General features: G+C 53.4%; 2 protein-coding genes across 14 annotated transcripts in view; one reads left to right on the top strand and one right to left on the bottom strand.

Moving 5' to 3' along the window:
- GIT2 (GIT ArfGAP 2) overlaps window positions 1-8,899 on the top strand; it is a 37,429-nt gene extending 28,530 nt beyond the window's left edge. For 5 of the 9 annotated variants that reach the window (XM_079949502.1, XM_079949504.1, XM_079949506.1 and 2 more), the window contains 4 exons: window positions 1,260-1,442; window positions 2,083-2,211; window positions 4,105-4,168; window positions 6,143-8,899. In XM_079949502.1, coding sequence (XP_079805628.1) covers window positions 1,260-1,442; window positions 2,083-2,211; window positions 4,105-4,168; window positions 6,143-6,355 — 589 coding nt within the window. In that variant the 3' untranslated portion in view covers window positions 6,356-8,899. The remainder of the gene's footprint in view (window positions 1-1,259; window positions 1,443-2,082; window positions 2,212-4,104; window positions 4,169-6,142) is intronic. The other 4 variants (XM_079949509.1, XM_079949505.1, XM_079949508.1 and 1 more) reach the window with 1 other exon arrangement.
- A 353-nt stretch (window positions 8,900-9,252) lies between these two features.
- On the bottom strand, window positions 9,253-20,573 carry TCHP (trichoplein keratin filament binding). 5 transcript variants are annotated; one of them, XM_079949732.1, is made up of 13 exons: window positions 20,444-20,573; window positions 18,849-19,078; window positions 17,806-18,016; window positions 17,020-17,076; window positions 16,364-16,432; window positions 16,056-16,229; window positions 15,271-15,383; window positions 14,599-14,665; window positions 13,939-14,111; window positions 12,934-13,015; window positions 12,644-12,829; window positions 10,189-10,332; window positions 9,253-9,784 (listed from the first exon to the last, which is right to left on the bottom strand). In XM_079949732.1, exons 2-13 carry the CDS (start codon window positions 19,037-19,039, stop codon window positions 9,752-9,754), a joined length of 1,500 nt encoding a protein of 499 aa, XP_079805858.1. In that variant the 5' UTR covers window positions 19,040-19,078; window positions 20,444-20,573; the 3' UTR covers window positions 9,253-9,751. The 5 variants fall into 5 exon arrangements, with proteins under 5 accessions (XP_079805858.1, XP_079805857.1, XP_079805859.1 ...); XM_079949731.1 differs by having other exon boundaries at window positions 20,425-20,543; XM_079949733.1 differs by lacking the exon at window positions 20,444-20,573 and adding an exon at window positions 19,937-20,028.
- Window positions 20,574-20,996: the final 423 nt, after the last annotated feature.

Consider the following 20,996-nt stretch of genomic DNA (forward strand, 5'->3'; position numbering starts at 1 on the left):
GCAGCATTAAAACACCATATGAAAAGTAAATTTAAGCAACTTACAAGCATAAAAGTAAGGTGGGCTCTACAAACTTTGTCTCAGGTGACAAAGGCCAGGGTCAAGAGGAGCCTTTTCAGCCTTTGCTGGAGGCTGTATAATGCAGGCTCCAGGTGCCTCTGTGAGGGGGGAGGTCCCTAGGTCAGAACCCAAGAAGGTCTTTCCTGTGTTTGAGGTGTATATGTGGGTTGGAGCTTTGGACACCCAATGTTCTGAGCCCGGCCTTGGCTGGGGAGGGCGGGGTATAAATAAAAAAATATTATTATTATTATTATTATTATTATTATTATTATTATTATTATTATTTTATTAACGTTCTCACCTTGAATTGGGCCAGGTAAGTTGCTGGCAACCAGTGTGGCTGTTTTAAAACAGGGCTTATATGAAATCTAAATGGGTGGGAAACCCATGAAGACTTCCAGAGGTTTCTGGACTCCAGCCTCCCGTCATCCCTGAGCATTGCCCATGCTGGCTGCAGGGGCTGCTGGGAGTTGGAGTCCTGCGACCTCTGGAGGGTCCCCCACAAGCAGTGTTGTCCCTGTCCTCCTGGTTTGTAGCTGGGCTCACACACAGACTCCTCTGCCAGCTGGAGGCCCTCCACCTCTTGCAGGACTCCAACTCTCAGCAGCCAGGGATTGTGGGATCTGATGTCCAGCAGCGGCCAAAAGTCCACAGATAACACAGGGTCCCTTCAGTTCCTTTCAAAGCGCAACATGGCAACCCTCAAGACTGGGCAGGAAGTTTTGCTGAGCACATGCCTCAGTGTGACTCCTGTAATCGAGCCAGGCTGCATTTTCACAAGCGAGTGAAGAAAAGCCCCCCCCACCTCCCCGGTTCTCTCCCCAAATGGCCCTGGGTAAAGCCGTAGGCAGTGAGCCAGAGCCTCCAGGAAGCAGATCTTTTCTGGGCCTTGTTCATGACTGCCTACAAGTGGAGGATGAATCTTGGGGTGAAGGAGCTTGCCTTTTCTTTGCCTGACAGCCAAGCCCAGCTGGCTAGGGACTTGGGGTGGAGAGCAAAGAGCACCGTTGGCAGCCTTGCAGATGTCCCCCCCGCCCCCAGTTTCTTTAGTGGCTTTTTTCATATCAGTCTTCAAAGGGAGAGGAAAACAGTTATCCTCTGGAAATTCCCTCTTGGCCACTTGGCAAAGATTCTGATTTGCCAGAGACAGTTAGGCAAGTGGCCCTCTGAAACGCTTGCGCGTGTGTGTGTGTTGGCAGAATCAGCAGGAAGGCCAGGCAGCGAAGCACCTTCCGACAGGGAGAAGGGCCCACCTCCGAGGCCAAGGACCCAGATGCCAGCCCCAGCCTCCCCAGCACAGAGGACGTAATTCGGAAAACGGAGCAGATCACCAAGAACATCCAGGAGCTTCTGCGGGCAGCTCAGGAGAACAAACACGACAGGTGAGGAGGCCAGGAAGTCAGAGCAGAGGTCCCTGGAAGAAGCGCTTGAGTATCCTGGTCTGCGTTGAGCAAAAGTGCTCTTCCCCCCTCAGGAGGGATCCTGGAATCAATTAGATGAGGCAGCATGCAGAGCGATGATGATGCGTGTTTGTCTTGCAAGTGTGGGTTGATGTCCTTCTTTCTTTAAAGAAAGAGAGGCCCAAATTCTTGTACACCTGGCTGGCTTTGCTACCTTTTCCATCCAAGGTAACTGGCAGCTTTTATTTTCATCCTTCTGGACCTCCTAACAGGCCAGGATCTGGTGCTTAAAATCATGCCTTCCTCCTCTTTAGCTGGGAAAGGGTGTGTCTACAAGAGGAGTCCTGAGCTACACAAGTATCTGATGGTGTCCTGGATTTTCCCACGCCCCTTCCTGCTCGCCCCATTCGGGGTTGGAGGGGTGTCAAGAGGCAGAAGTGACCCTGGGAGTTTGGGAGGGGGGAAGCTTGCGTCACATGTGTGTCCTCTTGAGCAAAAGTGTAGGTTATGACAGCTTTATGCGCTCCTTGGTTCTGCAAGCGCTCCATTGGGCTGTGAGGCGCTCCTGTGCTGAAAAACCTCTCTCTCTCCTCTCTCTGGTTTTCCTCCTTGGGGTGCCCAGGCCATTCAGGCACAGCAGCGCCCCCAAGCTTAGGCACAGCCTGGGCTGTTTCAGTCCCCTGGTTCCATGGGCCGAGCGAGCTTCTCTGCAGCCTCTGACCCTCCGGCAGCCTGACCCTCCCACCACCTGGTATTCTGGCCTCTGTCCCTGCCTCCCAGGCACAGTGTCCTTTTCCTTTCTTTGGGGTCCTCCCCTCCCCTCCCAAGCATGGGGTGTTTAGCGGTTATGCAAGAAAGGCTGCAGAACACCCTGGCCCAGCCTGCTCAGCACCATTTGGGAGAGGAGCTGGGGTTTGATGGGAGTGCGGTTTGGGGCCAGCAAGCGGGGGGAGGGTTCCTTCATCCAGCCTGGCTTTTTTTGTCTGCTCCGTCCCTGGTACCCTAATGTGCAGCAGTGAAAGGGGAAACCTTCTTTGACCATCCACAGGGGTGTCACCTGCTCAGCTGGCACCCTGTGTTTCATCACAGGTTGTACTTGCCTCGTGGGACTTTCTGAGCTCACTTGAGGGCAGAAAACAGAAGCGCAGGCAGCTGATGTCTGAAAGAGAGACCTAGATCCAGATGAAGAATCCTGTTCCTCTGAGAAGCCCCACAAGAGCTAAAGGAAAAGGTTGAGGCCCTGGCATTTGGTGATGGGACACCCCCTCCTCAACCATGGAGAAAGATGGCCTGGGAGCAGGATGAGTGCTAAGAGGCAGGGAGTGGGAGGGTGCAAGGGAGCGGCTTCATCTTTGAGCTTTAAGAAGGTCCTGGCTGCTCTTGGAGCACAGCAGGAGCTCTGCTGATCCTAGGTGGGCTTGCTGAAATGGGCTTTTCATTTTCTTGTTCAGGTGAGGGACAGTTGAACTCCAACTCCCAGCATAGTCCTATAGTCCAATGGCATCTAGAGGGCTGCACAAGTTGTTCAGCCCTCTTGTACATGTTAAACTGGAACTCACTGCCACAGGAGGCAGGGATGGCCACTGGCTTGGATGGCTTTAAAAGGGCATTGGACAAATACAGGGAGGAGAATAAGGCTCTTAGCCGTGATGACTCTGCTCCCTGGGTCCCATCACCATCCTCCTGGGGTCTGGCGGCAACTGTTTGGGCTCCACATCTGTCTCCACCTCTGATGGGCCTCAAGCAACTTTCCTGCATAATCGTCCATGACTGACCCAGCTCCCCATCTCACCTGCCTGCCTGTCTCTCTGTGGCTTGAGTTTGGGGAGGAGCATGGAGGTTGGGCATGCAGCTGGTAGCAAGGAGGTGTGTGTGTGTGTGTGTGTGTGTGTGTGTGTGTGTGTGTTGACTGGGGGACTAATGCACACATGGCTGGGCCACAATTCCTGGCTAACAGTTCTGCGCGCACCAGTTGGATCTCGTGGGCTATGTGGGTCTTGGCACTTCAGGCACACAGGCTCCAATCCCTGCTTGCCTGTAATTCCATCACGTCACTTTTGGGGGAGCAATTTTGGACACTATGATAAGCATTTTGCCCCTCCTCCCTGCTGCCTCCTCTCCACGATGGCTCTGCTCTGCCTCTACAGTTGGGGGAAGCAGTGCTTCTGAATCCCAGTTGCTGGAAACTGCAAGAGGGGAGAGGGCTCTGGTGCTTGGATCCCGCTTGCGGGTTTCTAACAGGCATCTCGTTGGCCCCTGTAAGTACAGAAAACTGGACTCGGTGGGCCCTTGGCTTGATCCAGCAGCCTCTTCTTAAGTTCTTAGGACCATTGCTCTCTGAAAGGGACAGTTTGCATCTCCTCTGCTCTGTCCCAGCACAATGAGACTCTTTTCTATGAGACAACTTAAAGCTTTTCTTCTGGCTACTATTTTTATTTTAAAGTCTCCACATCAAGCTTTTGGACTTCCCAGCTGTACTTCTTGTGTTGCCACTTGCCAAGGTGCATGAGGTGGGCCTGGATGTGTGGGCACCCTTGTTTTTAATGGCTTTGCGCCTGCAGCAACTAATGTCACCTTTTGTGGCCTTGGGGGTGGGGGAACTTGCTTCCCTTAGAATGACCTGCCCCCCTCTCTCCCCTTGCAGCTACATCCCCTGCTCAGAAAGGATCCACGTGGCAGTGACGGAGATGGCTGCCCTCTTTCCAAAAGTGAGTAGCCCTGCAGAGGTCAGAGGGGGGCTCTGAATGCAGCAGGGACTCCCTTGTGGTGGCCAGCCTGTGGAAAGGACCAGAGGACTTATTTCATTTCACCTTTATTTCCAAGGAGCTCAAGGGAGCGTGCATGGTTCTTCCCACTCCTCATTTAATCCCCACAACAGCTGTGTGAGGTAGGTTAGGCTGAGAGAGGCAGTGACTAGACCAAGGTCACACCCAGTGAGCTTCCTGCCCAAGTGGGGATTTGAACCCTGGCCTCTCTGAGGTCTTAGCCCGGCACTCTAACCAGGACACCCCGCTGGATCTCTTGGGAGAACTCTTATCAGCCACAGGAAGTGGTCTTAGGCCAGACACACCAGGGGTCCCTCTAGCTCGGCACTGGCTGTCTCCATGGATGGGTGGCAGATCTGTAGGGTTTGGGACAAAGGGTCTGCATGCAGAGTGGGCTCCTTTGCCAGCCGTGAAGCACTCTATTCCCATCCCATCCTTATTAGTTTCTTTAAATGCAATATTTCATTGTGAGTTTTGTAAATAATAAAATATATTATAGTTATGTAAATCATCTTAATGTCCAGAGACTGGTAACATCTAACCAGATCTAAAGAGAAAGGGAATTCTGACACAATCATATTGTATACAGAGATGTAAAACCTTATGCCATACATTCCGCTGCTCACACCTGAATCTCTGGCTGAGCGACACAGCGAGAAATAATCCAGGTTTGCCCACACTGAGTGAATAGTCAAAGGACAAGAAGGAGAGTCTGACTAAACAGCAGGAAAAGTTATCTGACAGTAAGGGAGTCTCTCAGAAGGTGGTGGGCTCCCTTTCACTGGAGGTTTTCAAACAAAGGTTGTATGGCTGCCTGTCAGGGATTCTTGAGCTGTGATTCCTGCATTGCAGGGGGCTGGACCAGATGACCCCTGGGGGTCCCTTCCAGTGCTACAATTCTGATTCTAGGACACTGGAGCCGGTCTCAGCTCCCTGGATGAAGCCTTTCTCCAGGCCTAACCGTAAATCCTCTTAGGTCAGCGGTGGCGAACCTATGGCACGCGTGCCAGAGTGGGCACGCAGAGCCCTCACTGCTGGCACACATGCCATCGGCCCATCCGCGCTGTTGTTTTGTTGTTTTTTCCATTTGTGCTCCACCTCCTCCCCATGCTGCTTCGTGCATCCACTGCTTAAACCCAGAACTTTTCTTTTTCTTTTTTGCTGGTAGCCAGCGATTGTGTTCAGCGATTGGTCTGTTTTTCAATTGGCTACAGCAGTGGCTGTTTCTGATTGGACATAACAGTGTTCCTTATTTGACCCTCGTGATTTTTTTTCTGCACTTTTTCCGGTGCTGGGTGGTAGTTCCCAGCTCCCCCCTCCAAGCCAGGCCTCGCCCATTCCCTTCTGCCCCCCCCCCCACTCCAATCCTCCGCAGGCTCCTTGTCTCCCTTGGGCTTGACCTGCCTGGGCTAGGAGGGCACCTGTGCCCGCCACCTACCTGCGTGCCTGGCCCAACCCAGCCTCACCCCTTTGCCGTTGCCAGAGGGAAGGAGGGAGGGAGGAAGATGGGGAAGACCACACCGGGGTAGCAGGCAGGCAGGCAGGCAGGCAGGCATCTGGTGGGAGGGGGGAAGACGGAGGGAGATGGTGAGAACCGCGGCAATTTTTCTGTTCTGTCTCTTCCCCAGAAAGCTCAAAAACGTTGGGCACTTTGCAATAAATAAGTGGGTTTTGGTTTGCAGTTTGGGCACTTGGTCTCTAAAAGGTTCGCCACCACTGTCTTAGGTGCACACAACGGAAGCAACTGCTGATACATTTTTGCAGTGGAAAGAAAATATTTGGCCCTTTAACCTATCTTCCTCTCTGCATGCTCCTTTAGCCCCCTGCCTCTGATGTTCATGCAGAAGTGCTGCTCTAGCCGGGTGGTGCCTGCCCCCCTGTGTCATGCTTTCCCCCCTTTTCCTCTGTCCTCCCCAGAAGCCCAAGTCTGAGCTGGTGCGCACCTCTCTGCGGCTGCTGACCTCCAGTGCCTTCCGACTGCATTCCGAGTGCACAAAGGCCCTTCCGCCAGAGTCCTGCCCCCTGGCCGACATCCAGCTGGTCACCCAGCAGGTCATTCAGTGCGCCTATGACATCGCCAAAGCTGCCAAGCAGCTGGTCACCATCACAACCAAGGAGAACACCAACTGAGGCCGCCGTGTTCCCCCACCTCCGCAGCAGGCCTCCTGCAAAGGGTCGGCTTGGAAGCTGAACATTTTCATGTTTTTTACAGGAATATTTAAGGTGGTGCATTACTTCTTTTTAAAAAAGGAATCTCAGTATTAAAGGGGGTTTGCATGTTTCCCCCCCTCAAAAGGACCCCCCCCCCGAATTAATGTAACCCACTGCCTTATTTTATGCCTGTATTGCCAGTGTAAAGAGGGTGTCAGTGTATGGAACGTCATGAGCCAATCTTCGCATCAACCGCTCTCACAAGGATGTGTGTGTGTATCTGGGGCAGGGAGTGGCGGGGAGGGTCACACTCTGCACCATTTGTGAACTGAAATGCACATATCAGGATACAGGGCACATATCCCCAAGTCTCATTATGCAGCTGAACCACTATGTTGCACGTACCACTAACCTCTGAAGAGCGGGGGTAGGTAAGGACACCCCCCCAACATGATCCCTGCCAATCAGTCCCCACCCCTTGCGAAATACCAGGCCATCAAAGGCTTCCTACAAAATGGTAGGACTAGCCTCCCGACCCCTTTAATATTTTAGTTTCCTGGGGCTCTTCTTTGCTTTCCATGGTGGAAGCAGATGGGAGTGTCTCAGATTTTTTTTGGCCCCAGTTCATATGGATCTTTGAGAAAGTGCTTTTCATGACATAACTGCACCACAAAGCTTTCCTAGGGCAGAAAATGGTTTTTTTCTTGTCCTGTTTCTGCTCACCCGCCCCCACTCCTCCTCTAGGGTATCTGCATTCCTGGGAGGATGGCTTGCTGGTGGTGGCTGTGCCGGAAGCGGTGCACTGCAGGGAGTGTCTAGTTGCAGGTGGGACTGAAGGTCCATCTTGGGTGGCAAAGGTACAGTGGAACCCTGCCTGGATTTGGGGAGGAGTGAGAGACTGATTGTCTTGTGTTTTTTTGGTGGGGGGGGGGAGAGAACTACTGGTGTTGAGAGCTGGGCTTGGTGTCCTGTCCCATTTGAGCCCCAACAACCTTGCTTCTTGAGAGCCACTGTTCCTGTGTTCACCAAGGCGGCAGGGCAGGGTGACATTAAGAAAGGGGGCAGCTGTGCAGGGTGGCTGAGAAAGCCTCTGCTTTGCTGTTGGGTGTCCAAGTGGTCCAGTGGATGCCATGGTTTGCAGACAAGATGCCATGAAGCAGTGGCCCAGCCAGGGTGTATGTGTAGAGAGAGGAAGCAGCTGGGGGGGTGTAGAGAGAGGAAGGTGGACCCTGTTCCAGAGGCTGAATGCGCCTGCTGGTGAAAGGATCATAGTAATTCCTGCTAGGTTGGCAATTTGGCTGGTGCTTCATGGAACGAAACAGGTTCCATTGATGGGCATGCATGAGAGAGGTTCCTACACTAGAGCACATTGGTTGCACGGAAGCCCTGCTGCCATCGCTAGGCCTTGAGGGAGTGGTGACAGGTTTGTCTTGTTGGGTTTGGTGGGTCTTAAATGGCCCTCTATGGCGAGAACTAGGTCTGGGTCAGGAGCCTCTCCCCCCTTATGCCCAGTTGCCCAGTCTGATCCTCAGTGCTTCAGAACATCCTTTATGCCACTTGAGGGGAGTCTTCCCTGGGGAAGGCGGTTCAGGGGGCAAGTCTGCATTGTGTGTGTCTGGGGGAGAGATTTCTGGGATGGTCCCAACAGCATGCAGCATGCTGTGTAGTGATTTCTGGCAGGGGCCCTTTAACAAACAGCTGATTTTGTCCAGCGACAGCCCCACCCCCTCCCTTCATCTTGGTGCGTCTGGGCCACCCCACTAGTAAATGGATCCGATGAATCCGGAGAAATTCTTATGAATTCTGCTGAATGGAGAAAGAGTCTTGGGCTACAGCCGGCCTGTGAGTTTGGTGCTCAAGGTGGAAAACCCAAAGGGCAGCCTGTGCCATCATGCCCAATTCTGTGCACACCTGTCTCATAACAAGCAAGAGCTGTGTGCAAGGGTGCCTTGTGGTGCTCTGGGTTCATCTCCCACTCATTCCACTGCAGCCTTCCACCCCAGCAGGACAAGACCCACTTAGCTCCTCTTAAGAGTCTGGCCAAAATGTACGCACAAAACCGAGAGGGTCTCGGGTCTGGGGAAATAGGAAGCTTGAGGCTGGCTGGGCCTGAGCAAGCAAGTCAACCTTCCTCCTGCCCTGCCTAGTGCTTCCCCCGGCAGGCTCTGCCACGGCCCGTGAAGTTGCCAGCTCACTGCAGGGTACTGCTTCTGTACAAGGCAGAGGAGGCGATCTACCCACCTGCATGCCACTCATAGGAAATGGGCGGACAGGCTGTCTGCTCCAGGGATGCTTGGCTGGTGGTGGAGAGGTTTCTGGGTTTAGAAGCAGCAGTCCAACTTGAGGGGTGTGTGTGAGAGTGTGTGTGTTTTACCCTGTTGGTATTTATATATTAAAAGAAACCAAACCAAGTGCCATAATAATGTTGGATGCTGATGTTACCTTGTAATTAACTACCTTTTTAAAAAGTAATGTACTATTTTTGGGTTTAAAGAAACAAACAAACAAAAAAGGTAGAACAGGTATCTTGCTTTTTCTGTTCTTGTCTCCTGGTTTTGTCTTCTTGCAAACAGTGTTGACTGGCATGAAATGTTGGCTGAGCATAGCTGTCAACTTTTCCCTTTTCTTGCGAGGAATCCTATTCGGAATAAGGGAATTTCCCTTAAAAAAGTGAAATGTTGACAGCTATGTGGCTGAGACCGATTTGGATGTCTTTGCCCTTGTTGGGCCTGTGGGCCCATTGCAGGCAGAGAAACTGTTTTGGGCAGCAAGCACGCACTCCTCTCTGCCAGGAAGTAGGCTCAGGAAAGGGAAAGCACCTGACCGCTGCGTTCTAGGTCCTTCTCTCATGGACAAAGCAAAGGAGCAACACCAGCTTGCAGTAAGAGAGTTTAAAAGCTTTATTGAGCCTTTTGACATCCCTGACAGAGCCTGAATGGGAAGTGCTTGGAGCCTCCCACCCTCTTCTTCCTTGCACTGCTTTGCCAACAACAATAATAGGTAGCTGCTGCTTCCACATCCAAGTTTGGGGAAGGTGAAGGCTTGCAAGGACAGCGTGTGGTTGAGCTGCTGCCTGCTGGCTGAGTCTGTCCACCACCATCCCATATCTCCCCCAAGTGCCTTGAAGGATCAGCAATCCCCACCTGCAGAGCCTCTTAGAGCCACAGTTGTGCCTGCCCTCCAGGAAGGGCCAAAGCCTTCAGCAGGAGAGGGCTGCTGTGCAAGGGGGGCGGGGGCTGCAACCCTCCAGCCTCTCTCCTTTTTAATCTATACAAATACTCCCACAGCACCCCCAGCAGGATGCAAGCAGGAAGCGGCTCCCACATTGACGATTTTAATCTACTGAAACTGGAAAGCAAGCCCCCTCTCGCTTCTTTAGGTCCAGGCTGCTTTGGGATAGCTGTAGCTCTGGAAAAGAACAGAGAAGGAGAAATGTTTTCAGTTCTTGCAGGTAACACTTTGCCTTCAACCCCTGGCAGATCCCTGAATGACACTGCTGGGATGGGAGGCAGCTGCATGTGTAAATAAGAGGTGGTGAAGGCTGCCTTGCTGTGCCCCAAATATGTTGGTCCAGGCACAAAACCCAAAACAGTTTGGAAATGCCTGACTCCCTTCTCCAGGACCCATGTGCTAGGAGGCCAGACAGACAGGCTGGCTGCTCCCCATATAGAGGGCTTGGCTCATCCACAAGATGCATTTCAGAAACACCTGGGGGACAGAATCACTCTTCTCTTGCCCACAGGATGGGGAAATTCCCTGTTGACTGGCATGAGGCACCAGTTCTGATAGGCTGCTGCCTCCGCCCCCCTCACCTTGTTGCGATAGCCGAGCTCCATCATGCGCCTGGCGGCCAGTTGCTCCAGCTCCGCGTTGCGCTGCTCCTGCTCCTTGGCCTCAGCCGCTTCCTCCCACTGGCACTGCAGCTCCTCCTGCTCCTGCCGATGCCGCTCCGTGAGCTGAAAAAGCAATAGGGAAAGGAGAGGGAGAAACCCAGCAAGGTGGGCACATCGTCACAGCCCACGTGAACTATTAGAGCTCACAGAGTTAGCAGTCCTCTCTGGACAGCCCACCTACCCTCCTGCTTCCCCCTGTGAGCCTGTACCTTCCAAGTCCCTCTTCTTAAGCACAGCTCGCCTTGAACTTTGAGCATCATTTTGTCATCACCTGCTGCATGAGGTCCTGTGCCCCCAGCCCTTGATCAGTCCTTCACTTCTTGCTCCCATCTCTGCCTGACTACTTCCCTTTTGTGTGGAAAAACAGTCCCATTCCTGACTGGGGAGAGGAACCACAAAGCAGAATGATGAAGCAGACCATCTTGTAGCTGACGTGAGGATAACTGCCCTGTATTGTCTAGACTTTGGGGAAACCCACCCAGACACCAAAGGTCTGGACCCCTCCTGCTTTTGGTTTTTGATGACAGAAAGTGAGGAGGAATTACCGTATTTTTCGCTCTATAACACGCACCTGACCATAACACGCACATCGTTTTTAGAGGAGGAAAACAAGGGAAAAAACATTCTGAATGAAACAGTGGATGTATCATTTTTGTGCTTCATGCTGTGGCCACAGACATGTGATCTGATGGTGAATTTGGGGTGACCCAATGCAAAGATCCTGAGGATCCATGTGGATCCATGTTTTGTAACCACGTTTTTGCACCATTGCAACCCTAGGCAACAGTGGGTGCGTGATTTTGGGGGGGCAGGCTGTAGCCATGGACATGCTATGTGATCTGATGGTGAATTTGGGATGACCGAATGCAAAGATCCTGAGGATCCATGTAGATCCATGCTTTTTAACCACGTTTTTGCACCATTGCAGCCCCAGGCAACTGGGTGCGTGATTTTGGGGGGGCAGGCTGTAGCCATGGACATGCTATGTGATCTGATGGTGAATTTGGGCTGACCCAATGCAAAGATCCTGAGGATCCATGTGGATCCATGCTTTTTAACCACGTTTTAAGTGGGGAGGGAAGGAAAAACACAGAAGGGACAAGGAGCAGGAGAGGGGTGTGCAGAGAAGCAGCTGGCTAAGAATGCAGGAGAGGGGTATAATGGGAGGGAGGAAAGGAAGGCAAAAGTTTTCCCTCACCTACCCACCCAAGCCAGCCAGCCAGCTAGCTCTCTCTCTCTCTCTCTCTCTCTCTCTCTCCCTCTCTCCCCCTCTCCCTCTCCCTCTCCCTCTCGCATGTTTTCAGCAGCATGGAGCACAGAGACGACACTCTGCTTTCCCCTCTGCTTGCCTGGAGGGGAGGGGCTTTTCCTGCTCTTTGTTCCGTTTGAGCAAACACAGCAAGGAAACAGAGATGGGTGGGCAGTAAGACCCTGAGGCAGAATGCAGGAAAGCAGCCGCTTCCTCTTTTCAGGTTTCCCTTCTCCGAGACGCGCGATTTGATTTTTGCCTGATTTTTTTTGCCTCCCCTCACGCCATTTGGCTCCAGGGACCACACATTCGCTCAGTAACACGCACAGACATTTCCCCTTCCTTTTTAGGAGAAAAAATCTGCGTGTTATAGAAGGAAAAATACGGTAAAGAAACTTTTAATGAGGGTGAAAGAAGAGAGCGCAAAACATGGTCTGAAGCTCAACATCAAAAAAACAAAAGATCATGGCCACTGGTCCCATCACCTCCTGGCAAATAGAAGGGAAAGAAATGGAGGCAGTGAGAGATTTTACTTTCTTGGGCTCCATGATCACTGCAGATGGTGACAGCAGTCACAAAATTAAAAGACGCCTGCTACTTGGGAGAAAGGCGATGACAAACCTAGACAGCATCTTAAAAAGCATAAAGCCATGGTTTTCCCAGTGGTGATGTATGGAAGTGAGAGATGGACCATCAAGAAGGCTGATCGCCGAAGAATGGATGCTTTTGAATTATGGTGCTGGAGGAGACTCTTGAGAGTCCCATGGACTGCAAGAAGTTCAAATGCATCCATTCTTAAGGAAATCAGCCCTGAGTGCTCACTGGAAGGACAGATCGTGAAGATGAGGCTCCAGTACTTTGGCCACCTCATGAGAAGAGAAGACTCCCTGGAAAAGACCCTGATGTTGGGAAAGATGGAGAGGGCACAAGGAGAAGGGGACGACAGAGGACGAGATGATTGGACAGTGTTCTCGAAGCTACCAGCATGAGTTTGACCAAGCTGAGGGAGGCAGTGGAAGACAGGAGGGCCTGGCGTGCTCTGGTCCATGGGGTCACGAAGAGTCGGACACGACTAAATAACAAAGTCCTACGGGGGCTGCCAGCTGGCTCCTGAGCAAGACCTACCTGTGCTTCCAACTCCCGCCTGCGCTCAGTTTTCAGCGCAGCCTCCTTTTCCTTCTCCCGGTGCGTCAGCTGCTTGGCCACTTCAAGCTCCTGGATCAGCTGCTCCCGGGACTTCACCGATTCCTGCTGCGCCTGCCTGTTCCTCTCCATCCTCTCTTGGATCTGGCGCGCCCTCTCCACCAGGACCTGTTTCAACCAAGAGGTGAGAGGGAGGGAGAAGCCCAGGCTCCTGTCCCTGCTGCGCAGGCAACCTGCCTTGATTCTTTCTGCCCCAGGTGCAGAGAGCTCACCTCAGCCATGAGTCTGTCCCGGGCCTTGCGCTCCTTCTCCCACTCTTGTTCTCGCTTCTCCCACACTTGCTTGGCTTCCTCCCTTTGGTGTGGTGGGGTGGGGCAGGGGTGGGGTGGGGTGGGAGAGAAAGGAGGGAGTGACTTTGAGTGCCAGAGAGGTGTCATGGAGGACAATGGCCTTTCTCCATACAAGTAGGGGACCCCACAGCTGCTTTGAGAACTCAAGAGCACTGACCCAAAGAAATAATAGAACTACAGAGTTAGGAGGGATCCCAAGGGTCATCTAGTCCAACCCACTGCAATGTAGGAATCACAGTTACGAGATTCCTCCAAGCTCATCACAGATCCCCTGCCAGATCCTAGGAGCCCTCTCCACCCACAGCTGGACCGCTGGCTGGAGCTGATGCAAAACCTGGAGGGCACTAGGTGGAGCGGGGGGGGGGGGCTGGCGGCTGCTCTTCTCCAGCTGTCTCCCCACCACCGCAACCACAACAGCTAAGCCACTTTTGCAGGGTGAGGTTTGTCAGCTACAGGGAAGAGGAGGTTAAGGGGGTGATATGATAGCCATGTTCAAATATATAAAAGGATGTCACATAGAGGAGGGAGAAAGGTTGTTTTTCCGCTGCTCCAGAGAAGCGGACACGGAGCAATGGCTCCAAACTACAAGAAAGAAGATTCCACCTAAACATTAGGAAGAACTTCCTGACATTAAGATCTGTTCGACAGTGGAATTTGCTGCCAAGGAGTGTGGTGGAGTCTCCTTCTTTGGAGGTCTTTAAGCAGAGGCTTGACAACCATATGTCAGGAGTGCTCTGATGGTGTTTCCTGCTTGGCAGGGGGTTGGACTCAATGGCCCTTGTGGTCTCTTCCAACTCTATGATTCTATGATTCTATGGAAGCAATTGCTCCTCTTCCCAGCAGCCTTTGCTTCAGCCACACCGCCAAAGGGAACGCTGGCAGCAGCTTGCTCCACAGCCCGCCCTCCATCCCGTTCTCCCACCTCACCTGAAGACGGTCTCCAGCTCTGCCTCCCGTGCTTTTTCCAGCTGGAGCTGCTCCTCAATGACATCCTTCATCCAGGCCACGACAGCCACCGCTTGCTCCCGCTGGGCAGACTTCAGGCGCTGGTCCTCGTCCTCCTGTTCCATCAGCGCCAGGAGGATCTGCCTGTCCTTCTCCTGCAGGGCAGACCAGGAGAAGCTTCCGTGGGCCAGCAGAGCTCCAGGGCCTCAAGCCAACAAGAGCCCTTCCCAGTCCCTTGGAGTCAGAGCTGCTAGGGACAGAGCCCAGGACCGTCTGTGTGCAAAAGGGCGCACTCTGGCATGGAGGCCCAGCCGCTTCCTTAAGGCAGGGCCAAGGTGGCTGGAAGAGATGGGAGGTAGCAAAGGCCTAGCAAACCAAAGAGGATGACCAGGCTGCCAACAGTAGAACAGCCGCCAAAAAAGCAGGAATACTACAGGGAAGGCGTCTCCAGCATTGTTGGCTTTACAAACAATGTTGAGATTTGGCAGCAGGCTGTGATGCAATCAAGGCAAGTGCCACTGACTACGGGCAGGGTGCAGCTCCTTGTACTCCAGAACTGAAGGGGTATGGGACAGCCATCTTACCAGCCTTCAGCTGTGCTCTGGGCCTGAAGCACAAAGCATTCCAGTGGCACCAACTTACCAGCTCCTCCTGGATCCACTGGGCTCGCCTCTTCAGTTGGGCTTGATACTGGTGCCTCAGAAAGCGCCTGAGAAGAGAGAAGAGGAGAGCCAGACTTTGTAATTCACAGGAAGAGCCAGAGAAAACAAGCAGGGGGGCTTCAGAACTGCCCCAGCTTGTTAAGTTCTCAAGCGCAGCTAAAAGTACATTTCAGCTACACAAAAATGTAAACAGCACCCCTGAGCATGTGCAAACTGCCTCACTTTCACCACAAGTAAAGGCACCCACAGGGTCACTTTTGGCAAGGTGGAAATTGCAGCTGCCTAATATATCTTGTTTGAGAAATTAAGTACTGGCGCTGACCCATCCCCTAGCCACGGATAGGAACCCTGCACCCCTAAGCCTAATTTCAAGCAGGTGTCCTGGGAGGAAGATACAGTGGGAATGAGGGGAAAGAAGGAATGAGATACAAGGGGGGTGTCCCTCACTTATGGCTCTGGCACTGCCAGGAATCCACCCAACAGATTTCTCCTCAGCCAAATAAAGGTTCCCCCATTCCTGCCCTCCTCTCTCACCACCACCACCACCTCCCAAATCCTTACTTAGCTAGGGAGGGAACTAAATAGCAGCTCTCAGGGCAGCCAGGTGCCCTCTGCCAACCCCCTCATGCCCTCTGCTCTCCAATAGCCGTACCCAAGTTCAATCTTCTTCCTCTCCTGCTCCTGGCACTTCCTCTTGGCCTCCAGGGCTTCCAGCTTCCAGTGCTGCCTGAGCAGGTTCTCCTCTTCCCTCTTCAGCTTTGTGGCCTGAGAAGAAGAACGACCCAGAATCCTTCATCTCCAGGCTCACCTCCCTTTCCCAGCAGGAAAGCGGGGGGGGGGGGGGGGGGACGACAGAAGCTGCTAGGGAAAGGAGGGGCTGGAGCTGCCCCTGCAGCAGAGGCTGCGCACTCAGCATCCCAGATGCACATGAAGGAGCTGCTCAGCTCTTGCACCTCCTTGCCGCTTGCCCCCACAAGAGCCAACCAATTGCGGGCATGTGCAGCCGGGCACCCAACACTCCTCCTGGCAGGGCACATCTTCCTCAGCTCCAAAAGCCCTGGAGCAGCCACGTGGAAGCGTGGGTTGCACTGACACCCAAAGCTGGGTCGATTTATAACAAATACCTTCAGTTCATAGCCCCCAAAGGCCACGTGGGGCCTGCCCCTAAATCCCACTTTCTGTGGTGGTCACATATGGGAAGAAGCAGAAGAGGGAGAGAGGCTTGGTTCACGGATCTGCACCTGCACCAAGGACAGAGTTACTGTCTCTCTTCCCCCAGCCCCCCCCCATCTCATTTCTGACTTTTCTTCCAGGGGACTGCCACAAAGAGAAGCCAGACAAGACAGATGGCAGGTGGGGGGTGGGGACTGGTGCTTGCAATCCTCCACCAGCTCCCTTTCTAGCACCATCCCCTCAATGCCAGGCCCTAGCATGTACCTCCACCTCCCGCAGCTGCAGCTCCTTCATCTGCTGCCGCAGGAACTCTGCCTGCTTCCTTTCTTCCTGCTTCCGCCTCTCCTCCTCCTCCTTCATCCTCTCCAGGGCTTCGCTCCGGGCTGCCTCGTATTTGTTTTCTGCACGGATCTTCTCTTCCCGCTCAGTGGCTTCTCGCTGGATCGGGGTCAAATGGAAGCGTGAGCATCCTGTCCGCCTGCTGCCTTCTCAAGGCTGAAGGAGCAGGGAGAAGGGGAGACACGGGGCACCAGGCCCAGGAAGCCTGCAAAGAGGCACACTGTGGCTCCTACCTGTTGCTTCTGAGTCAGCTGATTTCCCCAGGCCTCCACCACGTGATCCTTGTGCAGTTTGGACCCAACCTGGTGGGAAGGGACAGAAAGCAGGAGCTCAGCTGTCTCAATGAACTGCTACCCGTCCCCCATCCTTTGAGCTGCAGAACTTGCTTTAGAGGGGAGCAACAGCATTGCTTCCCATTCCAAGGTTTGAGCTGGAGGAAAAGGGCAGGAGCATCCTGATACAAAGAAGCAGGGAGCCAGGGTTGGCCTTGGCACCCAGCATCTTTGGGCAGGATACAGGACACACTGCCGACACCTGCCCTGCTGCCACCTTTTTATCAGAAAGGTTTCCCAGCCAGATATTCCCACCAGCACAAAGCAGCAAGAGTCTAGTGACAATGTTCATACCCCACAGTGCCCCAGAGTGACCCAACACCAGGGGGCTCAACCCAGCCATGTTGCTCAGAGTACCGCTGGCGCCCCCCTTGCCAGGAAGCCTACCAGGGCCTGAAGAAAGGCACTCTGCCTTGGAGCTGGTCCAGCCTGGATCCTGCCCCAAGAGGAGACTGTCCTACTCCGTCCCCCTGACAGAGCTGCATTCTGTTCTAATGCACACACACCCCAGGATTCCTTGGGGCAAAATGACGCTGGATTGTGCCCTTGTCTCTCACCTCTCGGAGCTTAGCGCTGTTGTTCTTCCAGCACTCGTACAGACAATCCTCTGCAATCTGTTAAAAAAGCAGAACTCAGAATCCCTCATGCAGGCGGCACCAGAGCCTCACCCGCTTGCCAGTTTACTTCTGTTCTCAGACAGAACAGTACACAACAGTACAGGAATGTAAGCATGGATATCATGTTACATCAGCAATGGGAAATGAAATTACTGACACCGCTTGGGGATGCGCCTGCAGTGGCAGAAGAATGCTGCTGGGAAAGGATACCTTTGGCAAGACCTGGAAGCATCACTAGGCAACATGACAGTGGCTTTGACCACCAAAGCTGCTGCAAGTCAAGCTTTGGCTCCTGCAGGTGCCTCTGGGAAGCCTGCAAACACAGCAGCACTTGTGGACAATGGGGCACTCACAAAGTACACCTGTAGAGGAACCAGACTTGCCAGCAGATACACAGCCTTCCCTTCCTCATCCTGGGAAATTCTTACACTCAGCTGGTGTGTGCCCCACCCCCGCGCCCCCCAGATGGTTTAGAAGAGCAGACCAACATTTCCCATGGCAGAGATCACCTCCTGACAATTCTCTCAGCCCTCCCAGTGCTTCTGTGAATGCTTCTGAATGTCGTCCTATGAGGAAGAGCCCTTAAGACTCTCTGATTTAAGACCCTGACAAAGGATGTGTCTCTCTATTGTAACCGAAGGAAAGTTGCAGCGGATTGGACTAGATGACCCTTGGGATCCCTTCCAATTCTGATTCTATGAGAAATAGTCTTCCTTTCAGACTGACTTGTTTTCTCCGCTCCTCTCTGGCTGACTTCAGCTCGTCATGTCTCCGCCTCTTTTCACTCAGGTCTGCATCCTTGTTCAGCTGCAGCTCCTGCAGCTCTGCTGCCAGCATCTCACGCTCCTCAAAGAGCAGCTTCTGGAGCTGCCTGCGTCTCTGCTCCAGGCTGAGACACTTCTCTTCCTTAAGCTTCTCACGGTGATAGGCGGTCATGCTAGCAAAGGTTTTAAAAAAGAAAAGCGAAGATGAAAATGGTAATATTCTGCTGGTCCCAACTTTGATCCCTTTTTCAAGTTTAGCTTCTAAAAACAGCCCTGACTTCCCTAACCTTCTTTAAGGATGTCCTATTCTCTTTACTGGGACGCGGGTGGCACTGCGGGTTAAACCACAGAGCCTAGGACTTGCCGATCAGAAGGTTGGCGGTTCGAATCACCGCAACGGGGTGAGTCCCCGTTGCTCGGTCCCTGCTCCTGCCAACCTAGCAGTTCAAAAGCACATCAAAGTGCAAGTAGATAAATAGGTACCGCTCCAGCAGGAAGGTAAAAGGTGTTTCCGTGTACTGCTCTGGTTCGCCAGAAGCAGCTTAGAGTCATGCTGGCCACACGCTGACCCTGTATGCCAGCTCCCTCGGCCAATAAAGTGAGATGAGCGCCACAACCCCTGAGTCGGCCACAACTGGACCTAATGGTCAGGGGTCCCTTTACCTTTATTCTTTGCTGTGGCACACAACACTGATGCTGGCGCTCCCAGTTTGCTGCAAGCTTGCAGAGAGCGGTCCTTTCTTTCCTGAAGAAGTGTAAAAAGTCTGACCCTCTCTCAGATTCTAGTGCTTGTTTACACTTCAGCTATTTTACTTGCATTTCAGCTGCCGGGGACAGCTAACAGGGCTGTGGAGGAGGGGCCAGGGCCTTTGCCAGTGCTGCTCTTTCCCTTTCTTGTGTTTGGACACAGTTAACAGCAAATGCAGCCAAAAATTCTACCCAGGCATTATTCAAGTTGCATGCTTCTCCCCACCCTGCTATGGGTCCCCACTGCCCTAGCCTTGCCTTTGCTTGTAGGAGTGGCGTGAACTCCACTGGGCCTGCTTTGAGCTGTAGACCCCAGACTGTTGAAAATAGCGGCTGTTCAGCTCCCACAGTTTCCGGAAACGGGCTTCTTGCTCACGGTGGTGCACAATCTGCTGCTCAAGGGCTCTGCTGTGGTTGCTCCAAAACGAAGGGATTGTAGGCAACGCCATCTGGGCAACTCTGGAAACTCTGGATTAAACACCTCGTTCCTGAAGGACATGAGAAGTATTAGTTTTAACAGGTGCATGAACCATCAGCCCACCGAGCTCCACTCTGCATGCAGGCCAGCTGGCCCCAGCCCCCAGGCACTCGGCATTCCATGGCTCAGAGCCTCCCCAACACACACTCTGCAACACAGACCTGGAAGAGATGGAGAGGAGTGTGTTTTCCCAGCTGCCTAGATATATTACGGCTGCAATGTTTAGTCCATTCTGTCACTTAGATCAACTAAAAAATTGGATCAAATATAGGAAGTATCTGTTGGTTGATTGGGTAGCAGAATATTTTAAAAGTTATTCACATAAGTGGGAGCTGCTGCCGGCCTGCCAGGCCACTGTTCCAGGGGCCTGCTGTCCTGGGACTGGAGGACAGATGGGCAGCCCACTCTGGCCTTTGCCACTGGGGAGCAGCACCTGCTGCCTCTCAGGGAGGGTGGCTGGGAGATGCATGACTATTAAAAGGGGTTAGGCAAACGCATGGCAGGTAGAGCTAGCAGTAGCTACTATAGCTGTGTGCCACCTCCACTGCCAGAGATGGCAGGCCTCTTAGCAAGAGGCGCTGGGGCCCACAAGCAGGGAGAGTGCTGGGGCCCTCGCGTCCAGCTTGCAGGCATCTGACTCCGGTGAGAACTGAATTCTGCAACGGGGGGACCTTGCATCTGATCCACCTTCAGGATTCGGAAGGGGGCAGAGGAACCAACTAGTGCCATCCATCAGCTGATGGGCTGCATTGTGCACTTTGCCCTCAGCTATATTTCGATCCTGCAGGCAGGAACTACCTTGTCTGTTGAAATCTGCACTGCAGCTAGAAGACTTAAAGTGCTTTACGCGTGTTAATTGTGTCCGTACCAAGCATCGTCCTAGGACCTGCGACAGCCTCCCTATTGCCTCGCCCCAGAAGAAAAAAGCCCTTTCCGAAATGGCAATGCTCTGACGCGCGAGCGCACCAGGAAAGAGCACGCCGCGGTTTTCGCAGGCTCCTCAGCGCCTGACGGGCCCGGGAAAGGCCATGAAGCCCCCGGGATGTGAGGCGGGGGGGGGGGGGCGCCGCTGCTGCCTCCCGGCCCAGCCTGCCTCGCATCCGCCCCTCGAGATCCCTGGATAAAAAAGAGGGAAGGAAATGCAGATATGATCCATTCAGTCCTCAGTCAGGGGGCCCTCGCCGCGAGAGCCTCCGACGTCACACAGTCGACGCCGTGACGTCAAAAGGCGAACCGTTTTCACATCGACGCGACGCGCTTCTCTGCGCAACACGGCGGAAGCTGTTAAAAGAAAAGGTAAATCCTGTATTTAAATATGTAACAACCACAGGGCGATAGCCAACTACCGCCACCCACCTGGAGCCCCGGAAGACACGCCGCCGCCTCCGCGACTCCTAACGGCTGAGCTGCTTCCGGGGCCGCCAAGCGGCTCCATGGCAACACTTCCGGGCCGGGCTACGGGGGCCGCCGAGGGACACGCCTTCTCCGAGCGCTCCGCCATTCCCGTCCCGCCTTTCGAGATGGGCGCTGTGGAACCTCCGCAGAGATACGAGAAAAGTTGAGAGAAGCACCTTGCTTCGCACGCGAGTCACTTCCGGGTCCCCGTCCGAGACTCCTCCTTGCGAAGTCTGCGCTCGTTTCTTTGACCAGGTCAGCTGAGGCTGGTGGAGGTTGTAGTCCATCTACTGAAGGCATTCAAAGACCTTAAACCAGGGTTGCCCAACCTTGTGACGCCAACTGCTGGTGGACTACAACTCCCATCATCCCTAGCTGCCAGTACCAGTGGTCGGGGTGATGGGAATTGTAGTCCAAAAGCAGCAGGCGAGGCGACCCAAATTTGTGCAATCCCCTTTGAAACAGTCCCGGGCTTCGCCCAAAGAATCCTGGGAACTGTAGTTTGTGGGGGGAAGTGTTGAGAGTTTGGAGGA

This window comes from Podarcis cretensis (genome assembly GCF_951804945.1).
Source record: "Podarcis cretensis genome assembly, chromosome: 13".
In the NCBI taxonomy this organism is placed as follows: domain Eukaryota; kingdom Metazoa; phylum Chordata; class Lepidosauria; order Squamata; family Lacertidae; genus Podarcis; species Podarcis cretensis.